Source organism: Raphanus sativus, chromosome 9 (genome assembly GCF_000801105.2).
Source record: "Raphanus sativus cultivar WK10039 chromosome 9, ASM80110v3, whole genome shotgun sequence".
Lineage (NCBI taxonomy): Eukaryota > Viridiplantae > Streptophyta > Magnoliopsida > Brassicales > Brassicaceae > Raphanus > Raphanus sativus.
The window spans coordinates 26,857,723-26,884,855 of NC_079519.1; the positions used below are offsets into that span (position 1 = coordinate 26,857,723).

The 27,133-nt window shown below is 36.9% G+C and overlaps 4 protein-coding genes across 5 annotated transcripts; 2 read left to right on the forward strand and 2 right to left on the reverse strand.

Annotated features, from left to right (window-relative positions):
• Positions 1-4,946: 4,946 nt before the first annotated feature.
• On the reverse strand, positions 4,947-6,764 carry LOC108823962 (replication factor C subunit 2). The gene is made up of 7 exons (XM_018597279.2): positions 6,517-6,764; positions 6,262-6,368; positions 6,084-6,185; positions 5,815-6,010; positions 5,553-5,681; positions 5,266-5,460; positions 4,947-5,187 (listed from the first exon to the last, which is right to left on the reverse strand). The coding sequence occupies exons 1-7, from the start codon at positions 6,676-6,678 to the stop codon at positions 5,077-5,079; spliced, it is 1,002 nt and encodes a 333-aa protein (XP_018452781.1). The 5' UTR covers positions 6,679-6,764; the 3' UTR covers positions 4,947-5,076.
• A 501-nt stretch (positions 6,765-7,265) lies between these two features.
• Positions 7,266-9,280, forward strand: LOC130500276 (E3 ubiquitin-protein ligase At1g63170-like). 2 transcript variants are annotated; one of them, XM_056995100.1, is made up of 5 exons: positions 7,266-8,073; positions 8,157-8,276; positions 8,366-8,498; positions 8,563-8,739; positions 8,842-9,280. In XM_056995100.1, exons 1-5 carry the CDS (start codon positions 7,628-7,630, stop codon positions 9,016-9,018), a joined length of 1,053 nt encoding a protein of 350 aa, XP_056851080.1. In that variant the 5' UTR covers positions 7,266-7,627; the 3' UTR covers positions 9,019-9,280. The 2 variants fall into 2 exon arrangements, with proteins under 2 accessions (XP_056851080.1, XP_056851082.1); XM_056995102.1 differs by having other exon boundaries at positions 7,269-8,073; positions 8,575-8,739.
• Positions 9,229-11,547, reverse strand: LOC108823831 (bifunctional UDP-glucose 4-epimerase and UDP-xylose 4-epimerase 3). Its single transcript, XM_056995099.1, has 9 exons — positions 11,242-11,547; positions 11,027-11,076; positions 10,809-10,944; positions 10,617-10,718; positions 10,293-10,520; positions 10,119-10,200; positions 9,953-10,035; positions 9,785-9,876; positions 9,229-9,437 (listed from the first exon to the last, which is right to left on the reverse strand). The coding sequence occupies exons 1-9, from the start codon at positions 11,437-11,439 to the stop codon at positions 9,353-9,355; spliced, it is 1,056 nt and encodes a 351-aa protein (XP_056851079.1). The 5' UTR covers positions 11,440-11,547; the 3' UTR covers positions 9,229-9,352.
• A 5,240-nt stretch (positions 11,548-16,787) lies between these two features.
• On the forward strand, positions 16,788-18,198 carry LOC130500384 (16 kDa phloem protein 2-like). The gene is made up of 5 exons (XM_056995385.1): positions 16,788-16,979; positions 17,291-17,356; positions 17,429-17,555; positions 17,660-17,774; positions 17,891-18,198. The coding sequence occupies exons 1-5, from the start codon at positions 16,913-16,915 to the stop codon at positions 17,957-17,959; spliced, it is 444 nt and encodes a 147-aa protein (XP_056851365.1). The 5' UTR covers positions 16,788-16,912; the 3' UTR covers positions 17,960-18,198.
• The last annotated feature ends 8,935 nt before the right edge of the window (positions 18,199-27,133 follow it).

The window sequence follows — 27,133 nt, forward strand, 5'->3', positions numbered from 1 at the left end:
TGAAATATAAATATTGTACTCTCGTTTATGGTATATTATTATAATCAAAGTTTATGGTATACAAAGATGCACGCTTAACCGGGTTTCGTAGCCTGGTGGTAATGGAACCTCGGCTGAGGTGCCCGCCACCCAGCTTCGAAACCCGGCCACAGCGATTTAACATCCTTACTGCTGGGGCGCTGGACCCCTTCGGGGGATATTTGGGAAAGTGGCTGCCCAGACACCAGAGATATCAAAAAAAAAAAAAGATGCACGCTAAATATTAAAAAGATTTGTGGTGTTTTTGGTTTCTTAGAGCATTTTCAATAGCACTTTATTTTTTTTCTCTATAATTCCCAGAAAAATAGAATAACTTTATTATATAGTAAGTTTTGCTCCAATTGTTTACTTTATAATAGAATTATTCTATTTTTATGAAGAAAATAGAGTAAAACCATTATTTCACTCTATTCTATAATGAAGTTACTCTATTTTTATGGGAATTATAGAGGAAAAAATAAAGTTGGGTTAGAAATAATCTAATTTATAGACAAACCACGACCTTTATTATGGATCACTACGAGAAATAAATTGGTAAAGTCCACGCGGTTTCAGGTTAATTAGTGGACACTTTACCTGATATCCGAAGTGGCACCCGAACCCGACCCAAAAAATCCGAACCGAAATCCGAACCGAAGTAGCAAAATACCCAAACGGATATTAAGTTAGGAGAGATTGGATATCCAAACCCGAACGGGTAATACCCGAACCCAAATGGATATCCGAAGATAACCGAACATATGTATACTTACCCTTATTTTTCTAGTTTACATCTCTCATTTTATTTAAAATATTTGTATTGATGTCACACATACTTTAAGATCATATAGTATATATATAATTATGAAGAAAATAATTTGATATCTATTTAAAATGCATGTCAAACTTTTTGTTTCATGTATTAACAAAAGTTACATCCAAAGTTTAAAAACAATAGCCAAATTAATATTTTTATTTTTTGAAAAGTTATCTCCAAATCTATTTTAATCATTCAATCTATAAAAAATAGAAAGATCAGTTAAGTGAAATATATAATTTTTAAATACACGAAACTGTTTCAAAAAAAATACAAGAAACTTAAAAAATTGAAAATTTTATTTTTATTTCTTCTAAAATCTAAATATCCGAACTCGATCCAAAATAACCGAACCCGAACTAAAAATACCCGAACCCGACCCGAAGTACAGAAATACCCGAACGGGTTCTATATCCCTATACCAAAAAACCCAAAAATCCGAAATACCCGATCCGAACCCGAACGGGTACCCGAACGCCCACCCCTATTAATTAGAAAGGGATGTGTCACCCAAACGATTGTTTATGACTATCGGGGCATGTTTTATTTTTTTCCTTATACTAAAATCTTTTATTAGTTTATATGTAAATATAATTTATATGTTTTTAGTAATAATAAGAGAAGAGAGAGAAGAGAAACTAGATCTCCGGCGTTCGGCCGGCGCGTGAGCGACCGTGACGACGCCGGAGTCCTTCTTCATTCTTTTGTTTTGTTCCTCGTGGCTCTCTTTTCATATGACTATCAGCGGAGGCCTTGTCCGAGCTCTGGTTGCGTCTCCATCTCTGTCGGTGGCTCGGGACTGGAGTTACGACGCGTCCGCTTGAAGGGTTCCGTGGAGAGGGAGTGGTCAGCTTTGTCGAGTGGTGATTTCTCTGGGTGGTGGAGGCTTCCTAAGATCCACAAACGCAGGTTCAAGCTTCCGGGAAGAAAGTCTCCCTCAGATCTGTCTTCGCCGGCTTCTGTTTGCGGAGTGCGGAGGTTTCTATAGATCCGTGCTGCCGCTTAGTGACCCGTGTACTTTGGGTGTATTCTTCGAGTTCTGATTTGTTCTTAGTCCGGTGAGTTTTGCGGTGAAGACGGGAATGGTCACTCCGGTAGACGAGAGGTCTCCGACTAGATGACGACTCCGTGGGAAAGACGCAGGCTTCCTTGGACCGCGTGTTGAGGGTTTCGAGTGTGAAGGTGTTGATTTTGGGTGGAGGCGTCGGTGAGTTCCGAGCTCCGACGAATGGATAGTGTGAAGGTGTTTGCTCCGGCGGCGGCGAGACGGAAGCGGTCGAGTGGAGGAGATGAAGACGCGTGTCGCGTTTGGTCCAGACCTCACCACGTGGTGAGCCACCTCCTCGACGGGCTTTCTGTGTTGGGCCGTTCGGGTTTCGAGTTGGGCCGCGGACCTGTTTAGTTTACCTTTAAGTTTGTAGGTCTGTGGGCTTGTAGGCCGGTTCTTGTTGTAATCGGGCTTCGGCCGTTTTATTGGGTTTGGCCCATCTTATATTTAAAACAACTTTGACGGAAAAAAAGTAATAATAATGTCTGTAAGAATTTTTACTCTTATTTTTAGAACTCTTACTAACGAATATAGTGAATATGTATATTGCTAAATAATAATTATTTTAAAATGTAAAGTTTTGTATTAATAGTGAAAAATTTATGATACTATTGACTGATATTGGTATGCAGTTAACCTGATAGAATTATGTTTACCAATCATTATTGGACTGAATTAGTTTATAGTGTTTTCTTGGTCAAAATTAGTTTATAATGTTTTCATGTGATTTTATCATATATATGATATCAGATAAAATATAAAAATACATGTTGTAGATAATCGGTTTCTGATTTTAAATTTACTCGGTTTGGGTGAATTGAGTTATGGATATTTTTTTCTTTTTTTTTTAATTTATCTGCATTTTTATAAATCTTGTATTTTAAAATAAATAATCATCATATGAAAACCATTTTCAATTTTTTTGTTTGTTTGTAACATTCAAAAATATTAGACCGGCACAGAATAAAGACTCGACTCCAGTTGGTAACATTCTACTTAACTAGTGGCGGAGCTAGAGATTTGTCTTACATGGTCATTTACTTATTTATTACTCTTTCCATTCATAAATAAGTTCTTAAATGATAGATGTTCTGAAAAAAAATTTTTTTAAAAAATAGTATTTTTACATTTTCAATGTTTGGTTCAATGAAAAATTATAGGTTTCAAAAAAGTTAATGGTGTTTATTGAATTTCTATTGGCTAAAAGTTATGAAAAATTGTTATTCATAAAAAATAATACACTTACAATCAAAATTTAATAAATTTTCTTAATATATAAGAAAATTCTAAAATAACTCTTTTAAAAATAGAGGAAGTATTAGTTAATAAAAGTAAATGTGGGATTCGAACTCAGTCCATGGGAGATATGAAGTAAACTTTTAACTACTTCACTGCAATTAGGCCTGGGTATTTTACCCGGATCCAAAGACCCGACCCGAAACTGACGCGAAAAAACCGGTTTAGATAGGAACCGATCCGATCAAATTATCCTATCAGGTCTTGTTGTAGAAGACCCGCGGATCTTGGACCCGATCCGACCCGAACCCTAAACCAGACGGGTATCTGAATTAATAATGTAAATTAAATAAAATGAATCGAGAGAAAGTCGAAGTCGGGTTATTTGTCTATAGAGCAAGGGATCAACTACTAGGAGACAACCAATTATTGTTGTATCTCGCATATTTTAATATATACACATTTTAATATAATAAAAACACAAATTTGAAATAAAATTTCAAATAGTTTCGGATATATTAATATTTTCAGATATTTTTTTGTATTTTTAAGTATTTTTTAGGTCAAATCCGAACCGAACCCAACCCGAACCCGACCCAAAACCGAACCGATAAATTTTAGTTACCCAAATGGGTCCAACCATCTAAGATCCGACTCGATCCAGATCCGGTAAGATCCAAACCGACTCGGAATCGAAAATTTGAAATTACCCTTTCGGATCCTAAACTCCTAAACTCGAAAGACTCGAAATCCGAAATACCCGAACTGAACCGATACCCGAAATGCCCGGACCTAACCGCAATAATAAACATAATCCTAAGCCAATAAATAATTTTTTATAGATTTCATGTGGATCAGATGACCCCCTAACATCAAGGTGGCTCCGCCACTGTACCTAACCAATAAACAGTGAAAAATAAATCTATGGCATTAACTGAACTCATACGTGTGGAAAACTGAGAAAATGATATTGTAAAATAATTTCACAAGTTTATACTACTGATTATATAACTGAACTGTAGTAGGGACCCAACATTTACGTTAAGCCATTATGGAGCGCCATTAAAATATTGACCATCTCGATTTTTAAAAAGTGACACTTTACCTAACTGGGAAATAGTGTAACAATAAATCTGTGACAGTAATAGCTAAACTAATATGTGAGAAAACTGAGAAAATAATATTGTAAAATGATTTCACAAATTTATATAACTTTAAGGAATCAACATTTACATTAAGCCATTATGCAGTGCAGTACCAGGTACTAAAAATAGTGACCATCTTAATTTTTAGAAAGTGACAATATAACCTTTTTAAAAACCTTTTTAAAAACGTGACCATCCTGATTTAAATAAAGAAAGAGTGACATTATCAATTGTAAACTACAAGTCACTTGTTGCCCAAAAAAAAAAAAAAACTACAAGTCACTTAAATATCATATAAAATTATAAATACAGAACACATGAATTTATTTTTCATACATAAATTATAATTGTAAAGTAAATTATACTCAAATAAAATAGAGGTTGGTTTGTGTTTCGCATAAGATCTATATTTAGTAGATATTTTATGTTTAACATTTATTTTGATTTTGAAGTTGCTCATATATTAGAGCATCATTTATTTTGATTTTGAGGTTATGGCGAGAAACTCCAGTTGACCCAAAAATTTATAACATTTTAATAACATAATAATTTTTTATTCATCCAAAATTGTATTTTTGCAAAAGAAATAAAAAGTTCGGAGACCACTTCTTCAGGATCAGACATATTTCCTCACCTGGTGAAAGACAAATTGCATTGCAATATCTCAAGGGGGTGGAGGAAATGTTTTCGAAAAGCTTTGCATTGCAAGATCTTATCCAAACTGTCAAACAACCGAGAGTTAACCAACTCGAATTAAACATACAAACCAGTCACAGGTTCATTACTGGTGATAAGTGGGGAATCTAACTGGCCTAAGCTGCTTTCGCTGTTTCACGAACAACGGCCAACTTAGCAAGAAGACCACATAGCTGGAGGTATGATCCAACTCCATCACAGATTCTCATATGAGCAAACCCAGTTTCCTGAAAACACACAAAATTGGTGTTAGACAAGTATGATGATGTTTTGAGATATGGTAAGAAGAAAACAGATGTATATACCTTCATGAACTCCAGTTTCAGATACTCAGCCATATCATAATTCTTTATTATACGGAAAAGCGTTGTGATAATGTCGGTGGGAGAGTAGCCTAGATCGTATAGCTGCTTCATGCCGTGACAAGCATCGTCGAACTTACTTTCCAACACATTTCGAACCATGTTCTTGACATGAAGCGGGTGAGGCTGGTCACAGACCTGAACCATACAAAAACAAAGAGAGGAGGAAATAAGTGGAGAGATGTATAATTTATGATACAGAAAAGTGAACTAAGGTTTTTTTATCGAACCTTGAAGACGTTTTCTTGATTGACAAAGCGGAACCCACTGAATGTGGCTTGCAAGTTGTTCAGCGCTTGCCTCATATCACCATCAGCTGTGAAGATTATCGCCTCAAGGCCTTCAGGTACATAAGGAACCTTGAGAGTTTAAAAACACAATCATATAACTTAGCTTCATTTGATTTCTGAGCCAACGGCAAAACAGGGGAGATATAATAAATTAATTGTATTGCAAACATATAGAAGGAGAGAAAAGTGGAAGAATGGATACATTCTCAGCTTGAACGACGACCATGAGACGGCCAAGTATGTCCTGATCAGATAACCTAGAGAATCGAACTAAAGCGCATCTACTCTGGATAGGCTCAATAATCTTGCCGGAGGTGTTACAAGCAAGTGCAAAGCGGGTAGAGTTTGAGTAGATCTCAATCGTTCTCCTCAAGGCTTGCTGTGCTCCAGATGTCATGCTGATATTATATCACAATGAATCAGTTAAAAAAGAATTGACCGGTTAGCAAAGTCAAAAAGGTAGAGACGAACCTGTCAGCTTCATCAAGAATGACAACCTTATGACGGCCAGGAGGAAGTGTGACTTTCTTCTGAGCAAACATCTTAATCTTGTTCCTAACAACATCGATACCCCTACAGACCCATAACAAAGAAAAAATGAGGGATACACGAAATGAACATTGAAACAACCTAAGGATCACATACATACCTATCATCAGAAGCATTCAACTCGAGAACAGCCTCTCTATAATTAGGGCCGAGAAGCTCGTGAGCAAGAGCCAAAATGCTAGTGGTTTTACCCGTTCCAGGAGGTCCCTACATATAATTAAAACAAAGCACATTTTTAATTAATAGTCTCTCCAGTGAACCCTAAAAAGTGACAAGCTTTACACTAAAAATTCTAGATAAGAGACAAAACCCAATTCCTGAGTGCAATTGAGAAGAGGAGTAGTAAAAAACTCACGGCGAGGATAAGATTGGGCATGTTTCCGTCGCGAGCGATGACTTGAAGCCTCGAGACAGCATCTTCGTTCCCGACGATATCCACCACCTTGCTCGGCCTGTATTTCTCCACCCACGGGATCTCGTAACCGCCTCCCGAACTGTTCGAAGACGATGACGCCATTGTAACCGATTGAGATTTGGGGATTTTTCTTTTCTGGTTTGGAGGGAAAATTGCTCCCAAGGGTTTCTAGTTTAGGGCGACGAAATATTTGCATTAAAAGGTCCTTATAAAAGAGAAGCATACGAAATCTGGACCAAAGTATTGAACTTTGGAGTAAAAGACCTCGATGTATTTTACATACATGCCCCCACGTTTTTGTTTGGCTGACAATCTCCAACTTTTTTTTTTGAGCAACATAGAATCTCCAACGTATTAATATTTTCACCTCTATAAAATTGTTTCATCTAACCTTTATTTTTATCTCTAAACTAGAGATTGTTATCTTTTTTTCTATTTATATAGAAAGAAATAGTATTCCTTTCTATACTTTTTTTCTTATTTTCAAAATACTTCTTTAACTTCCAAATTTTTGTAGATATAACCTAAATAATTATTTTTATTTTTATAGAAAAACAGTGTTGTAAGAATATAATTACATTTTTGTTTACATAATAGTTTCTAATAAAATTTTAGTTTAAAAAATTCATAATTCGATGAATTGTTTTCAAAAGTTAAAAATATACAGGATTAGGTTTCAACTTTTATAAATATAAGGTATTTCTTGTAAAATTAAAATAAAATCTTTTGAAAATATTTTTATATAGGCAAAAATAGAAGAATATATTGAAGAAATTCATCTTTGTTTTTAAAATATTATATTTTAGAAATAAAAATAGGAAAATATATTGGAGATTACCAAGGAGAGACATAAATATTAAATTTTGAATTCTGTATACTGTAATTCAATTCAGACATAAAACACGTGTTCCCATTAATGCGTTTCATCTTCTTTCTCTGTTCGATTCGAACCCCTAGATACTCCGGTTTTGACTCTGAGATTGTAATTCCTCCATCGTCATAACATAATCCTACACACCAATTTCGACGAATGCTGAAATAAAACAAAAAAATGCCAATAGAGACAACCGAGAACGATGCGAGGCCTTTGATTTTAACCGGAGGTGGTGGTGGAAGGAGGTCGGCGAGGAGACAAGGCCTGAGAGAAGCAGCAGAGAGGTTACTCAGACATGCAAGCAGCGGGAGGACGACGACGATGACGGCGAGAGAGCCGTCGATGCTGGTTCGCGAAACAGCGGCGGAGGAGCTCGAGGAGAGGCAAAGCGATTGGGCGTACTCGAAGCCCGTGGTGGTTCTTGATTTCGTCTGGAACCTCGCCTTCGTCGCCGTTGCGACAGCTGTACTCGTGCTCAGCAGCGATGAGAAGCCCAATACGCCGCTTAGGGTTTGGACCGTTGGGTATGGGTTGCAGTGTGTGATGCATATGGTCTGCGTTTGTGTTGAGTATCGTAGGAGGAGGAGTAACAGGAGTCCTTCTTCTTGTAGTGAAAGCAAAAGGTATGTTCTTTTATGCTTTTGTCATTTTGTGTGTGTTTGGGATAATGTGTGATTTAGTGTTTCTGTAACCTTTTCGAAAGCAGTTTTACAAAGCATCTAGAGTCTGCAAATACAATGTTGTCGTTTATATGGTGGATTATTGGATTCTACTGGGTGTCTTCTGGTGGCCAAGAGCTAGCACAAGGGTCACCTCAGCTTTACTGGTTTGTTTTTTTTTTGTTTTTTTATCTCTTAAAATTCTCAGTTTGTTTGAATAAATAGCTTTTTTATTTTTGTTTTGTTTTGGTTGTAGGTTGTGTATAGTCTTTCTTGGTTTCGATGTGTTCTTTGTGGTTTTCTGCATTGCACTGGCTTGTGTGATCGGCATTGCTGTTTGCTGCTGCTTGCCTTGCATCATTGCGGTTCTGTATGCAGTTGCAGAACAGGTAACACTCCTCATCAAAGAAAGTTGATTTTTCTTTTTGATATATTTATAATAATGGAAATCAGTTGAAAATGCAGGAAGGAGCTTCTAAAGAAGACATTAACCAACTTACGAAATTCAAATTTCGAAAAGTTGGTGTGTCTACTTTTGATGAAGAACAAGCAAAAGGAGATTCAGGAGGAGTGATGACTGAATGTGGTACAGATTCACCCCTCCAACATACTCTTCCTCATGAGGATGCAGTAAGTCACACAAAATTTCACTTCCTCTTTCCGTTAGTAAACCTGCATTTTTGATTTTGACAAATAAGAGCCGGATTTTTGGTGTTGTGTGAATCTCTACAGGAATGCTCCATTTGTCTTTCAGTTTATGAAGACGAGACAGAGCTAAGAGAACTTCCTTGTGGCCACCATTTCCATTGCAATTGTGTGGACAAATGGCTTTACATTAACGCTACTTGTCCTCTCTGCAAATACAACATCCTCAAGAATAGCAACTATGAAGATGGCGAGGTAGTCTAACACAGAAGAAGAAAAAAACTTGCAAATATGCGGATACATGTATCACATTAGCAGCGAGGAAGCCAAGAAATAAAAAAAAAGAGTTCAAAAATTGATCAAGTTGTAGTTTTATCTTTTGCTTGTTGTGTTATTGTAATACACTGTTTAGTTATGTTGTTTTAACATTTTCTGGTTCTTACTTGCTCAACAAGACAACATCTTGTTTCATGATTAGTGGATAGCGTAAATTCTTATTAACTGGAAGAAGACTCGTTTGATACAATTCTTATTCCCTTTCTTTATGTTTGAGTGGTGAAAGAAAAAGAAAAAACTTAAAAGAGAAAATGAAGATGGTTCAAGGCTTTTCCTGGAAACCCCATGGATTCTTATTTGCCCAGTTCCATTGATCTCTGCACATCTCATCCACTCCATATTGTGCCCTAAATAAACAAAAAAAAAAATCTCAAAGAATCAGTCCCCTATTCACTTGATATCTCAACACAGAACAGAATGAATCCCTTATTCAAGTTATGGTTCTTGAAGTCCATGTAAGAAACTATGCATATGTATATCCCATGAGCATAAGGATTAAGGATTACATATAATGAACTTATTTGCTTTTTTGATTCATACTCTAAAAATTAAAAAGAATCAATCCCTTATTCATGCCAAGAGTAAAAACCTTCTATGCACTTATGCAGCATAGAGTGAACATAATATTGTATCTTGATTCACAAGCAAGATTGTATGATCTATATGCGGAAAAATGATAAAGCCAATGACTTACTTCCATTTGAGTTCTTTCTCAGCTCTCTCAGTTGAAGCATAAACAGCTGTTGCATCTCCAGCTCTTCTTGGACATAGCTTCATTGGGATTTTCTGCATAACAAATCTTTTTCTTTATACCATTTTTCCGACACGAAATCTTCCATCTCATGCAAATCAAAATTTTTACCTTGCCAGAAGCTTTTTCGAAAGCAGAAACCATTTCCAAGACAGAAGTTCCTTGACCAGTCCCAAGATTATAAGCAGTACAACCTAAGATCCAGATAAAAAAACACCAAACGTTCTATAAACCCTAACCTTTCAAACAATTAAATGTAATTTTATGAGAGTTTTACCAATCTTTGGATCATTGAACAGCTTGTTCAGCGCAGCGACATGTCCATCTGCTAAATCCATTACATGGATATAGTCTCTGACCTGCAAGCAACATGTATGTTAGTTCAGGTCAATCTATCATCAGAGGATCCAAACCAAAGTAACAGTAATTTATCGAGATGTGTTAATTATACCGCGCTACCATCCGGTGTAGGATAGTCATGTCCAAATACATTGAGCTCAGGTAACCTTCCAACCGCAACTTGCTGGATATAAGGCATGAGATTGTTCGGTATGCCCTTTGGATCTTCTCCGATCCTTCCGCTCTCGTGAGCTCCAACAGGATTGAAGTACCTCAGAAGAATTATCCTCCACTCTGGCTCTGCCGCGTGAATGTCTCTAGCTATCTCTTCAAGATACAGCTGCACAAATTGAAATGGACATGATTGATGCTGTCACAAATGAAATTATGGACGCAAAAACAAAACAGATTCGAGGTGGTCAGTAACTAATAATACCTTGGTGCGACCGTAAGGATTCATAGCCTGTAACTCAAAGTCTTCCACGCAAGGGACTATCTCTGGTTGGCCATAAACTGTTGCCGACGAAGAAAACACCATCTGCATATTATAAACAATTTATAAGCCTATCAACGCGAATCATTCTAACCATTTAACCAAAAAAAAAAGGTATGAAAGTTTATATCTAACCATTTTGCAGTTGTACTTTGCCATTGTCTCATAGAGATTGATAGTCCCAACTAAGTTGTTGTCAAAGTAACGACGAGGGTTTGCAACACTTTCACCCACAGCTTTAAGACCAGCAAAGTGAATCACAGCATCAAATCTGTTTCCCCCTCACAAAAGAAGAATCAGAATATTAGACAAATTATAAAAAAATATTGATATAATTTGAGTCTCAACGTTACCTCTGATTGGAAAAGAGTTTCTCAATGTCTCCTTTGTTTCTCAAATCACCCTGCAATAAATTAATAACAGAGCAAAGTCTTCAACTTTCCTTGGAGATCAAGCAAACAGAAAAATGCAGAATTTAGGATATAAAGATCATTGAAGAATCTCAGTTGTTTAAACAGCCAAAAGTTACATAAAAATGAAAGTTTTTTTTGAAAAATGGGTAACTGACCAGATGGAATTCAAGCTTGGAAGAGAGATCAGGACCAACAAGCTCACGAACCCTATGAACAGCTTCAAGGACAGAGTTATCAAGATTGTCGATGATGGAAACCTTGAAGCCCTGATTCAAAAGCTGAACAACAGTGTGCGTCCCAATGAACCCAGCACCACCAGTCACCAAAATGCACTGCTCCACAGAAGAACCCATTGATCTTTTCAGCAAATCAAAGGAAAGTAAGAGTCTTTTTATTGATCTGTTGGGGTTCTTGTGAGTGGATAAGAACGTCGCCGTGAACGAAATAAAGAAGGTTGAGGTGGAGAAATCTCTTTTTGATGGTTTCTTTTATGTTGTTGGAAAAGAACTCGTGAAGGTTCGTTATATAAGTGACGAGGAAAATGATAACAGTTTACACCTTTTTGACCAAAAAAAAAAAGATTTTGTTTGAACAGCAACTAAAAAGATATTCATTTGCCTGTTCTTAACCTATTTTTGGATTAATGGATAACGAGTGAAGACCAAATCCACGAGGATTGGAGTTGGTGGGATAAGCGGATAATTTAGTGTTTCTGATTTTAGTTTTCTACTTTTAGATAATTAAGGATCTTTTAAATCAAAGAAGTTTTCTTTTTGTAAAAATGATTAGATGGTTAGAGACGAAATTATATTCAACTAGGAATGTGAGATAATTTGAATTAATTTGACAAATCCATTGTATTCAAACATAATTTCTAAAAAATATTTTAAAATCTAGTGTTATTAAATTTGTTATTTCATAAAATACTCTGAAATCCACCGTTATTGAACAAATTTTAAGTTAAAGATTTTAGAATGTGTTAACTGTTTTTAGTGTTGAGAGAAATTTCTTAGTTATAAAAATTAAAATCTAAATCTCATAATTTTAGATGAGATTTTAAAGTTGTTTAATAAAAATCACATCAAATTCTCAGAATTTCATACAATCATCTAAAAACTCAGGGAGTGTATTCAATTTAACATTTGATGTGATTTGATTTTTAATGAAGTTTTAAATGATTTTAATAAGTTGCAGAGATTTAGGTGATTTTTGTTAAACTACTCTAGAATATCACCTAAAACCATAGGATTTGAGTTTTAATGTTTTTAACTAAGAAACTCCACACAAACACCCTAAAATCACCTTAAAACTTTAAAACTCCACAACTTAAAATATTTTCAATAACAGTGGATTTCAGAGTACTTTACGAAATGTCAAGTTCAATAACAGTGGATTTTAAATGAGTTTTTAAAATTCATGTTTGAATAACAATGGATTTGTCATTTTAATACAAATCACCTAAAACTCTCGGTTGAATACACCCCCCTCAGTAAAAATTAAATCACCTCAAATTTTAGATTCAATACATCTCTAGATTTAAAAAAAATAAATAAATTTAAACATATTAAAATCATCCCCAAAGGGCATCTGTTACATCACCCAACCTTCCGATTAACCGAAGAAACGTCGGAGCTAGGTTACATAGAGCATTAGAGATTGACAAAAAGATAGATCGAGAGACAAGATAAATTGGGTGTGGGAGAAGACTAGGAGACCGAAACCTCTATCCCCAATGAAAACCGTTGGCAACTGGTTCAGTTATCCATGATTTTTCCAAGTCGGGGTGTCCAGATCCTGTCATGGGTCCATCGACGATGTACAATCAAAGCCGCCACCTCGGAGACATCCCTCGACCACCTTACGCCGGTTCCAAAGGAAGACCGACACCCAAAAATCCTATTCGTCTTCAAAAAATTGTAACTAGAACGAGTCAGCTCTGATAGTAAAGGGATTGCGCCTATATTTTCCGATACTAGAATTCGATTTTTGTTGGGAATGACTATTTACAATGTTTGAGTTACTGGTAAAAAGGTAAAAATACTTTTTTTACTTATCAGAAAAAATCTCGTAGCTCCGTGGCGCTCAAGTCTGAGCCACAACATCCACTCCTTATTCAATCCGGCCAAGGGAGAAACCGTGAAAGCGAGAAGGCACATCCCGGAAAATCGCCATCTCCGAAGAATCAATCCATCTCCGAAGAAGCGATCTGCCGTGGCTCTCCCCTAACACTCAAGATAAGCCTCAAAGATCCTGATAGCTGACTTGTGGACAAAATGATGGTTTACACTTTATGAAGACTAATATATATCCAATCAATTCTAATTTTAGTATAATTTTTTTGTTTGAGTCTAAATTATTTAATTAGTTTCAAATATTAAATTAATCAGTACTTTAAACTAACATAAAATATTAATCTACAAAATAAATCACAACTATAATTATCAGTGTAGCCTTTGAAAACCAAACTTCTCGTCATCAAATTATAGTATAGATGATTGAACATTTTTGTTTATTTGATAATTCCTAGGAACATTAGTTTAATTACATTTTATATAAATTTCTTCTTCATCAGAACTTATTGTAAAATCTACAATAATTAAAAATATACTTCTATTTAACTAGAACTTTATAAACTAAAGTAATAAATTGTATATGTCTAGTAAATCTGAATTTTTAATTATCATGGCAAGAGATTATATTCTTTAGACTCATAGTTTTTGATTGGTAAATTGATATCAATGAAATTCATAGAACTATACCGTATAGACCAAACAAAATATAACTCTTATGTGACACACAAAAGAAGAAAGTTTCCTTTTAAAATAATAAAACATAAAAAATATTATATGATATATTATAGTAAACATAAGATGAAAGTAGCTATAAAGTTATTGTTAAGATTTGATAATACCCATTAATAATGATCCTAAATATAATGAAAAAATATTTATTAAATCATCACTAAAATTGTTTAAAACTAACAATTCAAAAAGTTATTTATTAAAACTAATAATTCAACCTAAAATTATGAAAAATATGAAACGTAAACTTCTAAAAGTAATAAAAACATGAAAGATAAACAAACTAATATAAAAAAGCAAAATAACATAAAATTATCTAGAACATGACAAGTAAGTTAAATCACTTCTCAAATAATACTATAGATTTATACAAACTGTCACTTAATTTAAATATATCCTTGTATTTTTATTAATGGTATTTTGATATTTACCACCATTAATTAAACATCAAAATTAGTTAAATAATAAGTTACATAAACTAAATTTAATCACCTCAGCTTAATGTCCATATCCTTTGATTTCCTATCAATAAGAATAAAATGAAGACCAACTATACTGATGATTCAGGATCCAAAATCATGGTCGAGTCTCTCGATGAAGCATATGAAGTTAGTATTATTTCACAGAAAATTTTTGGATTTCAAGATTTTTAATATACCAAAAGAATAGAATCAGATAACACTTTTTAGCTGTTTTATTCCGCTCTGAATTCTCAATCCACTTCTAATTTGAATAATAAAATAGCTTTTACACGACAAAAAAGGATAGGACGTGCTTTGAATTTTAACCAAACTGATAAATACGATGTCATTATCAATAATATCAAGAATAATATGCAAGGCCTGAAAAATATATTGAATTTTAAATCAAACCAGTTCAATACTGTTAATGTTGCAACAAAAAAATGTGAGTTTAATGCACTGATACTGATTAGATGCTAAACATAGTTAAACACGATTTCTTATAAAAAGTGGTTTCACCTCTTTACCAAAAACTCAAACATTTTAAATAATCTCTTCCATCACGAATTGAATTCGGGTGGCAGTAGTTACATCCATAATCCCTTTATCACTAGGCCATATCTATTTGACAAATTAGGTGTTTGGGATCTTTACACTAACTAAAAAAAGAGAACTACAATATATACAAATCTAGATTTTAATATAAGTTTATTAGAATTATTTTCTTTCATTTTTTCATGGGGTTTAAGTTAAAATCTTTGTACTATATATTATAGATGGGACAAATCTGGATATCTGAGAATTTTAGAATATTTGGATCAAGATTCGTGGGATCTGTGGATTTGTATTTGGATCCGACTTCGGGAGTTCCGAATAGCCAGATTCTAGGTATCCATCTACATATCATACTACATGCAGGGGTATATGGATTGAGATTTGAATCCGTAAAAATAATGTAATTTTTTTAGAAAAAAAATTAAAATACTAAAATTCCAAAAAAATACATAAATTAAATAAATATATATAATATTATATTATAAAACTAATTTTGTGTATAAATATTAATATATCAACTAATATTATTAATGAAATTAAAATTTTAATATATTTTTTAAAAAATGGATCCGGATTCGAAACTAAAAATCAAGATATCTATATCCAAATTCGGTTTTGACGAATCCGAGATTTTACTATCAAAATACATATTTTGATATTATGAATATCTTATTTTGGAACGGATGGAATCCTGATGGAATTTGGATCCCGGATAATAAGTCCTAGGTCTATATATCATCTCGGGTGATCAGTAAAAAAAAACATCTGTTCTTTCAACTTTTACAATATTCTTTGTTCTCGGTTCAATTCAAGTTAACAGAAAAATGAAAGTAAAAAAAGAAAAGAAAAGAAAGAAGCTGGCCTAGATGTGTTGACCCAGTGGAGTCGATCAACCATCTCCTCTTTGAATGCCCCCCAGCGCTACAAGTCTGGGCCTTATCGGACTATCCGTCCATTCCGGGTGACTTCCCGAGTACTTCGATATACCAAAACATGAATTTTCTGTTTTGGGAGAGAAAAGAAGTGGCCCCAGTGAGGCCACATTTCGATATCTTCCCATGGATCTGTTGGTACATATGGAAGGCGAGAAACGACAAGCTCTTTAATGGGAAGGTCGTTTCACCTATGGACACTCTTCAACATGCGACTCTAGAAGCAGAAGGTTGGAGGAAAGCAAATGAGAGAGAAGAAACAGAGGAGGATCATGATGAATCTGCCATCACGGGAGTGGAGTCAGCGATCCAGTTCACCACGATACCCCAAATCCCTACATGTCAAATCGATGCGTCATGGACCGATAATGGCATGGTAAGTGGATTAGGGTGGAGTCTGAAGGACCAGACGGGCTCAGAGATTTTTGGACTGCGGGCATGCATCAGGAGCCTATCAGCGTTACATGCAGAAATGGAGGGGCTACTCTGGGCAACTTCATGTCTGAGAGATAGGAGGATCACCTCGATACATATTGAGACGGACTGCTCGGACCTGGTGGAAATGATCACAAACCCGATGGAGTGGCCTAGCTTCTCGACTGAGATAGAGATCTACCGGAAGCTCCAAGAAGATTCCATGGATGTGAGACTTACTCATATTCCTCGAAACCGGAACGTTCGAGCTGATACGCTAGCAAAAGAAGCAAGGAGCCGAGGTCATATCTTCTCCCATATAGATCAGACCCGTTCAGACGGAGACACTCTACGGAGGGTCGCCCGACTGACCACCAATTGATCTACAGAGATGGGCGGATGACAAAAAAAAAAAAAAAAGAAGCTGGCACAGTGAGTAAGATACACGCCCTCACGCGCTACAGCTAAATCCCAAATTACCAAAAATATAAATTTCCATTTGTCGTGCAGGAACACGATCTCTAGAACTGAAAAGGACAGATTTATTACAAAACCAACCAATCAGACAAAAGCTTCACACCTCTCTATTGGGGGATCTGAATCTTTCACTTTCTCTGAGATTCTTTTGAAGAAAAAGATCAGAAGAGAAGCAGAAGAAGAAAAATGCCGCATGGAACGCTTGAAGTTGTTCTTGTCAGCGCCAAAGGTCTCGAGGATTCTGATTTTCTGAGTAAGCTTTCATATAATCACTTGCTTTTCTGATGTTTGATTGGTTTTGTCTCAAACGTGTTCAAATTGCGAATGTGTGTGTTCACGTGTTTAAACGTTTCGACCTTTTTGGGATCAAAGATTTAATAATTGTGAAACGGTAGTCCCACTCTGATATTCCAATGAATCGGATTTTTGTGGATCTGTTTTATGAAAACTTTGATAACAAGATTCACATTCCTATTTGAGATTTTATATAAATCTTTAAGATTTAAGATCAAAGATGGGTTTGCATCTTCTTTGACTGACTCGTGCTGGCTTAAAAAAAAACAGATAGCATGGATCCTTATGTGCTCCTCACTTGCCGGACTCAAGATCAGAAGAGCAATGTTGCATCAGGTCAGTTCTCTCAATCAAAGATCCTTTGTGTTTCGAGACTTTAAAAAATAAATGAATCTTGTTTTTTGGCAGGACAAGGCACAACTCCGGAATGGAATGAGACATTTATCTTCAATGTCTCTGAAGGAACTACAGAGTTAAAAGCCAAACTCTTTGACACAGATGTTGGCACAGAGGATGATCCCCTTGGTGAAGCAACGTAAGATCTTCTAACAATGTAAACCATATGATCAGATTTAATAACATATATGGTTTTTAGACTCTAATCGAAGAGATAATAAGTTGTTTTTGAAAACAATGCAGTATTCCATTGGAGGCGGTTTTCCTGGAAGGGGATATCCCACCAGCTGCATACAATGTTGTGAAGGATGAAGAGTTCAAAGGCGAGATCTGGATCGGACTATCCTTCAAACCTTCGGTATAAACAAACAAACAATCAAATGATGTCTTGCATCGTTCTTGATTTGCTTTTTTTCTTTTAAGGATAAGTCTGGATGCTGAAGAACAATGTGTTCGTTTTTTTTTGTTTGTTAGGAAAACCGAAGCAGGGGTTTCGAGGAAGAGTCTTATGGAGGCTGGAAAAACTCTGAAGCTTCTTACTAAAGAGATCAAAAACACCAAATGTGTGTTACACTTTAATTTGTTGAGTCTTGGTAATAAAATGTTGAGGGCTTCCCTCTTGAAAAAAGAGTTCTGTTAAGAGAGTTTCTTCTTATTCTTATTTTTATTATTGTTATTGTTCTGTTCTGTTCGGTTAGTAATTCAAAACTCTCGAGAGTTTGATTCGTTTGTCAAGAATTTGTTTCAGTCTTGTTTTGGTATTTAAGAATTTTTGTTCTCAATTCTAGTTTTATGATCATAACTTCATAAGTTATTAGGCACATACATATACGAGTTCTTTCTTATATTAAGAGCTTGTGGAAGTCTCTTTAGTTTCCAAGGACACGCAACAAGGTAAGCTTGAACTTTGGCTACCTGTACCACACATGTAGGATCAGGAGACTTCCTTATTGCCAGTACTCATATCCTCATCTGCAGTAGAGAAACGATGTTTCTTCAATTACGGTATACTTTCACTAAGCAACAAACTTCTCTGTATTATTCTTATTACTCTTTATCCACTTACCTTCAAGTAGACACTGCGTTGTTGCTCGTGATTCCAACTGGTGCAATCTTTTTGGCTGTGACTGTGGCTACGATAAAATAAAAAACATAAAATTTCCAATCATTACATGTTAGTGAAGACACACAAAGAAAACTATAGACAAATTTTCAGATTCTCTCAAGGTGATCAAGCTCGAGAGAAAGAGATTGTGAAAATATCTTCATTACATGTAAACGAGGAAAGAAGAGTTTACTTGAACACAATTGTAAATCAAATTAACTACTAAACCAACTACTTCTACTTAACCATACTAAACCAGTGTATACACTCTAATAAAATTCACACACAAGGGAAACTGTTACAAATTCAACTTGCTATTAGTAGCGGAATTTTCATAAACTTTCTGAATTGTAGGTCTGTTTTCTCATTTTCTTCTTAGTATTAGTAGCGGTCCTGACTTTTAAAAACCACAAGCTAATTGAGAAAAAAGGCTGAGACAATGGCATGCATACTACCAATTCAAACTCAGGCTGCTAAGGTTATAGTTAGATGATTTACACCATTAGAATAAAGAGAGTTTTGAAAAAGGTTGGCCAAATTTAACTTCTTTTTTCTGAATGAAAACACACACAAGCTTTAATCCGGCCTTTTATAATGCCGTCAACAATTTGGTTTTCAATAATCTTACGTAGAGATGCTGATTCTTTTTTTGCCAACAGATGCTGATCATACCTCTTACCTTTTAGTTATACTTTGAAAATGTCCACGCAGACAAAAAAAATATATAACTGAATATAACATGTTGATTTTATGATTAGATAAACGTTTTTGATTATATTGGACATAAAAGGGGTCAAATGCATGGCTGTGCCTGTCTACCTATTTTGTTGACTTTGACTCCTAATTCATGATTATCAATTTATTTACAAAATGTAAGATTGTTTTATATTTATCAAAGTCCAGTTCAATGATTCTATTATACAGTTTGTTGAATATATTACTTATTTATTCTTCTGGTTATTGTGTTCATATATACATGTTGACCGATCAATTTCTTTGAGAAGAAATTTCAAAATTAACTATTCGAAAATATTTTGAAGTTTGAAAGTATAGTTTTCATTCGTAAATATCGTCTCCCTATTATAAAAGCTTCAATTTTTTTGAAAAAAAAAAAATAGAAAACGGCATTAGGAAAATACTACCTCTGACAAAGTAACATGGCAGATGCCTTATTATAGTCACAACAATAAACTTAAACTCATAGCATGGCAGATGCCTTATTATAGTCACAACAATAAACTGAAACTAGCTTATATTTTCCTTATTTACTTACCACAAAACGAAAACCAACTGATACATGATTTGAAGAACGCTGTATGTAATAAATTTAAATACAAAATACTACAAAGTTTCTATGTGTGTGTGTGTCTATCATACATGAGATCATTTGTTGAGACAAGAAAACTGAGAATTTCTTTCTCAAATAAAATCCTAGCATAAATTAATAATATGAAACGTATCATTTGTTGTGAAGCGGGTTTGGACCGTCGGGAACTTCCCTAACTGAAACTCCGTAGATCTGATCGTTCTTCTTGCCGGTATTCCCTTCCGATAACATTCTCTCACCGTCAAATCTTGCCTGCCGAAACTGTTCTTGGAACTCCTCCATAGCCGTCATGCTAGGAAGCTTGCGGGCGTCTGAGGAGATATGAAGTCCAGCGAAGAAAAAGATCACCACGATTAGAAACGATAATCTTGAACCCCAAAGCTTCATTCTCTTCTTATTCTTTTTGAAAGAAATTTCTTGGTTTCTTGGCTAATGTTGTTTGATGTGGTCCATGTGGATGAGTTAAGCTAAGATGTATTTTATTGTAGGATCTTGTTAGAGAAGGAAAGAAACAAAATTCTTATTGAGTTGATAAAATATTTCATTTTACTTACGGAAGGACAATACTAACCTTTTCCTTGACCTACAAGAACTGTTTTATGGTGTTGTTTGTCATACAAAAACATTGTGTGAATAGTTGGATGATCTAGGGGCATTCATGTAGTTTACCTAAATGCGGTGGAGTGCTCGCATGGGCCTCTCCGGTTTCAAACCTTTGACTTGAAAAATAATTGTTTTGTTTTTGTTGCGGTTCCTCAAAATTATTTGTTTTATGTGCTTTGAGATCAAGTGACGTTAGGCGTTAACATAAAATACAGATCAGTTCTTCTAGGCAATATTTATTGATAAAAAAATTGTACTGTTAGCCGAACGTATTTTTATTTACTTGAATCTGACTTACCTTTTTCAAATCTTATATGATTTACAATTGTCTAGATGAAAATATATTACGTATGAGCGTTATATAAGAATTTATAAATATGTAATTACTAATGCGTATTTAGATATATTACAAACTGAACTTTCGAAGAACTTGTAAGTCTGTAAGAGCTTTCGATCAGGCAGGACACGTCGAAGATGTCCGACGAAAGTCAGGCGTCAACGGTGACCACTCTTGATCAGTTTTGTAATTCACAATAAATCCAGGTTGATGAATAGTCAAAAAGATTTGATCCTCACTAAAAGAAAAGGGAAATTGGGCTGGGTAACTACAAAAGAAAGCATAATTTAACATCTGACAAAAAAAAAGTGTTTCGGCTATTTCTATAATAGTATATACCATGCTATCCCTGTATTCCGGTTAATGAAAGCATAAAATATCTTCTTCTTCGTTTACCAATTACCACAATTTTTCTTCCATTCTTTCCACTTTGATATTCGTCATTTTTACAAATCATTTGCACTTTTGAAATCTTCTGATATCTATGGACTGTGATGATGTTACGATTGCGGCACTTCAATTCTCTTGTTCACATCATCAATATCTCTCAGATCAGTTGAAATAATATATACTATTTCGTTAGCTACTATTTTATTTAAATAATATTCCATATTATTTACTATTTTCATATTTTGATATTTAGATTAAGATTTACATTGTTCTTTAGGGTTTAGTGATTAATGTTTTAGATTGAGTTTATGATAGATTTGGGTTGACAGTACGCATTACTTCATTCCCTACTATTTGTTAATTTTAGACATATATAGTATAATGAGTTCAAAAGACATATATAGTATAATATATCTAAATCATTTTATAATTGCATTAATATGAACTATACCATTCAGCATATTGATACACTAAAAATGAATCCTTGCTACTGCCAAGTTAACAGTTGCAATTGTAGTACTTAAGATTTAAATCCAGAGGACCAGTCTACACTCTAGTTCTATAAGTTTCGAATCAAGCTAAGAAGAAGATATGATTTGGTTGAAATAGGCGATAGTAAACAAGCAAAATAAACACGAGATTGATTCTGTTAAACAAGAGCTAGCCTAGGGTATTTCATCGGGTGTTGAATTGGAGCCAGACAATTATTCAAGCGCGATGAAGTGCTTTCTAGAACTCGGATCACTCAGCTGGAACACTCCACTGTCGTGGTAGTGATCGCTTTGCAGATCGATCTCACCACCTAACTGTCGTTGGGATGAGGATCGATTGCAAGCTTTAGAGAACAGGTCCGATCAGTTCACTTACCACCCTAATATCTACTTTCGCTGATTAGGGATACTAAGCTCATTCAATACATGTCAAGTTATCATCCTAAGCGGTTAACTAGGTGATGAACTAGTGATCTGACATCAAGTGATCAGTTTAATGAAAGCAGTAAGAACAGTATGAATGAAGAACAGTTATGGATCGCTTATCTATGTTTAGCTCATGTCTCAACACCCTAAAAACCCTAGGCGAGCAAGGTCACTACTCGATCATGATGCACATAAACAAAGACATAAATCCTGAATAAAATTGCATAAGAACAAAGTATGAAACAATAGGGTTCAGATGATCTTCTCTATGAGAGGATGGATTCTTCTCCCTTACAAGTTGCAGATCGCAATACTCAGTGTTCTCTTGTAAAAAACTAGCGTAAGAAAAATAGAAAATAGATAGGTGGCGTTTTATATGGAGGCGCCAATCAGAAGAAAAGAGATTAGGGCAACAAGGCTTTAATTCCCGAAATAGGAGTTTCCATATTCGTCTGGAACAATCTCCGGATCACTCCGTCTGCTTGTTCCGCTTGAGAGAGAACAGTCTCGGGACTGTTCTCTTGAGTGTTCTCCGCAGGAATGCTCCAAAAGGACTTCTTTTCATCAGGCACCTTCTCTTCTTTCTTCTGCTAACTCCAGACCTGTAAAAGGTCAAAAGGACTAGATTAACACGAATTAGCGACTGGAAACAAATAAAAACATATATACAATGATGTGAAAAACACCATATATCAATTCCCCCAGACTTAGATCCTTGTTTGTCCTCGAACAAGGCAAGTACCAAGAATAGGGAGAAAGGTTTGAAAGCGTGGGAACTCGCTTATTCTCAGCAACCATACTCTTACCACAAATCTCTGAACCATACAAGCTATAGATTAGGACCACACACACTTACTGAGAACCCCCTGATCGTTGTTCGAAGATCGGCTCCTTACTCTACATCTTAACCTGAAAAGGTAACACTTTCGAGACAAAACTCCTTATGTTCAATTAAGATCAGTGTGAGCTTCTTGTCACAGGCTCTATTCAGAGAGAACGGGCTAGGTATAGAACAGGCTAACTTTTATGGTGGAGTTCAAGAGTGTTTAGGGTTTACCAAGAGCGGGTGCAGGATATCGCACAAAATGGTCGTGAGAGGACGGCTCCATTGAGGTCCACAGTCCTTACTCATCTCTGCTAATCGGACTGCTCTCCGATAGATCGATCATAAGACTGCTCTGCGCGATTCAACTTCCCCTTCAGAACACTTCACTGAAACCACCATTACTTTCTCAACCTCCCCAGTGGCATGCATCATAGATTCTTCCCCTTCTCGTCACCAGTAAATCAAAGCAAAAACATAAATTTTGTTTTTTTTTTTTTTTTTTTTTTATGTACTGAATTACAAATGCTGGGGTGACGAGCAAGGAGGTAACAAGTGATGTACATGATGCCACTGGTGATTCATTCTGGACTGTTCTATCCACTTACTTCTCGTTGTTCTCCATGGTATCGGAACAGGCACCTCGGTTGTTCCCTTTCGTGTTGGAACAAGCACTCCGGTTGTTCTGCCTGCTTCCACTGTGTGAGCATTGATGAGTAAGAACTGCGTCGATCCTTTCCTCTCCGACCTTTTTGCACATATCTGCACATAAAGTACTAGAAAGGCAAATGCATGAGGGTGGAATTAAAGGTCAGGGTTCAAGGTGGGAACTAGCTAAAGATGAGCTAGCCACTCAGGAACAGCAAGAGGGATAAAAATCGGATAAGAAGTCCTGAGTGTAGTTCTCATTCTACCCTGATCTAGTGCCCATGACAAGAAGAATTAAAGTCCAGATTAGGTTCAGATAAAGTGGAGTTAAGTCTGCCCAGTGTAACCTGATCGGTATAGAACTTCTGGAGTGTCAAATGAGATAAGTCAGGGTGTTCCAGGTCCATGTGTGGGTCTTTCATCACTGCTAAGGTCACTGAATAAGAAGGTTAAAGCACGAGGTGGTTAAAGAGCATCACAAACAAGGTCCTGATTCCCACAATAATTTTGACTGACTCGATCCTAAAAACTGACTCGATAAAAACATAAAAATGACACAAGGACTGACTCAAAAAGCACACAAGCGAATATAGTACAATCGCTCCCCCAGACTTAGTTCACACCATCCCTGGTTGTGAAAATAAATCAGAGGAAGCTGAAACAAACCAAACAGAAACAAATAACATGAAAAATAAATAGTTCAGATGGATAAGACAAGGGATAGAAATAGTCCTTTCGGGACTCAGTCTGAATCGCCGCTACCGGAGTGACTAGCTGTCCTCCTGTTCCTCGGCAGTCTCACTCCTCCAGTCGATGTTCCTGCTTGTTCCTTGCCTGGGCGCCTTGTTCTCTGCGGTGTACGCTCCTCCTGGGCTCCAATGCAGCCGCCTGTGATCGCTCTGAGTATCCTCTTCATGAGGCTGTTGTTCTTCTTCTGGGAATTAACCATCCAGCGTCTGTAGGCGTGATCATCAGTCACATCGGTGAAGTCCTCCAAGTCATACTCACCATAAGCCGGTGGAGTCACATGCTCCACATCATCCATGTCTTCATCATCGTGCTGAACCTGTGCCTTCGGATCATCGCAGAGGTGCTCTTCATCGAGTGAGAACACAATGTTCTCCAAGGATAAGAAGTCTGTGAACCCAGGCATAGGGAGCTTGCAGTACAGAGGGTTTCCTTCTTTATCCTGGAACTTGTAGGTGGTCTCGTCGCGCAGGATGTGGCATGCGATCAGGTAAGGAGTATCGATGTACTACATATCAGAGACGACCGTGTACGAGCTGAGGTTGATGTTGAAGCGCTGGAACAATGGTGTGAGCAGACTGCCGCAACGATCCTTCTTATCATCAGTCCGAACAAGTGTGTCCTTGCGGTCAGCGAACATGGAGATGAGATGAAACCCCGGGTTGGTCTTGACTTCCTGGATCGGGGTGATGTTCTCTCTGCGCATCTCGTCCTCAAGTCCCGTGTAGAGGACCTGGAGCTCTCCATTTGTGATCTTGGACGTGTACTCCTTCGCGAACAGCACATTGGACACAATCTTGGCGATGATCCGGATAGCAGGGTTCCGGATCTGCGACTGGTAGGCCTTGCGAGAAGTGAACTTGCCGGCTGCAATGAGATCCCAAAAGGTGTCTGCTGGTTTGAACTTCCTTTCCACTGAAACCCCCTTTGGCGTGTCTGCAATCTCGAATAGCGAGTTCAGGTCGTCGAGAGAGATGGTGCAGAACTTGCCATCAGCCATGAAGGAGAAGAAGCAGTTCTCGTACGTAGGCGCATTGGGGTTCTGGTAAGTGATCTTGCATGTCGCGAGCACTTGCCTGACCAAGTCGGGGTAGAGAACCTGAGCCTGGTAGCAGAGAGGCATGATTCCCATAGCCTGCATCGTGTCGAACACCTCAGTGTCAAGGCCTAGATCGCCTAGTGTTTGCTGGTTCACGAACCGCGTGGGCAAGATCTCTGCTAGGAGGAGCTTGTTGTATATCGCTGCCGACTCCTTGTCCCATCCCTCGACGTTGAAGTCAAGGAGCATCGGATCATTAAGGTCTATGGGCGCTCCCTCAATCTTGTTCGGCCACGGGTACCCAGGTGGAGCACTCGCGGCTGGAGAAGCTGTGCTCTTGGTGGCTCTTGCGTTCCGCATCTTTGGAGGCATCTGCAAGACAAAAACGAAATCCCAATATCAGCACAGTTCGTTGGTTGTTCTAGAAACGATGGAACAATCCAATCTTCTTGTTCTACTCAAGTCCATCGATTACTAGACAACCTATACAAGCCTCAATCTCAACAGTAGAAATCGCAAAGGCAACAAATCGGTTCCTCTTCCATTGAAGATCAATCATGAATTCAATCCTAGTAGCAAGTATACTATCAAGAGCTACAACCTAGGATGAAATTGCAAAGCATAAAGGAAAGAGAGAACCCAAGAAATCACTCCCAAATCGCGATTTGCATGCGCAAAAAAGGGGGGAGTTCTTGTCCGATTACCTTGATTGGAGAGATGATTCCTGCAAAACAACCCAATCTCAAGAGAATCCCAAGAGTTTAGAACCAAAATCGATGAGATAGAGAGAGAGGTGAGTTTGCGATTTTTAGGGTTCTAGGGGGGGATGAGCGGCGAGAGAGATGAAGTGGGGAAGTGGAATGTTTGGTTTTTTAATAGCCAATCAAAACCGCTTCCCCTTCGCTTTTTTTTTTATTATTATTTTTTTTGGTTCGAGAACTTACCTGGGAACAATCGGCGGAACAACCGCTGGAGTGCTCTCTTGGAGTGATCTCGAATTTTCTTGATTTTTCAACCTGCAAGTTAGTTCCTAGGAAGATAAAGACAAAAAGAAAACAATATTTACACTCACCAGTGAGTTGCCTCCCACCAAGCGCTTGTTTTCTGTCACTAGCTTGACTTCAGTGAGCCGATTAGGCTTGAGGGGGATCGCTTAAGGGTATCTCTACACCTTCAGCGATTGTTGTGTCAGCAAGATATGGCTTGAGACGCTGACCATTGACAACAAATTCTCCTCCTCTTGTGTCCAGCAACACAACAGCTCCATAGGGGCGAACCTCCTTAATGGTGAAAGGTCCAGACCATCTAGATTTAAGCTTTCCAGGGAACAGCTTAACCCGTGAATTGAAGAGTAAAACCTGATCGTTCGGAGCAAAGCTTCTGCTGATGATCCGCTTGTCGTGGAACGCCTTGGTCTTTTCCTTGTAGATCTTAGAACTCTCATAGGCCAGATGCCTGATCTCCTCCAACTCGTGGATCTGAATGTGTTCGCCTCTCCTTGGCAGGTTGAGATCGAAGTTGAGTAGTTTGACAGCCCAAGCCGCCTTGTACTCTAGCTCAACAGGTAGTGGCATGCCTTGCCATAGACCAGATGATATGCGGGTGTCCCTAAAGGGGCTTGTAGGCTGTTCTGTATGCCCAGAGAGCATCGTCAAGCTTAAGGGACCAATCCTTGCGGGTGGTGTTGACAGTTCTTCTGCAGGATGTTCTTGATCTCCCTATTTGAAACTTCCACTTGACCACTTGTTTGAGGATGGTAGGCGGTTGCAACCTTGTGTTTC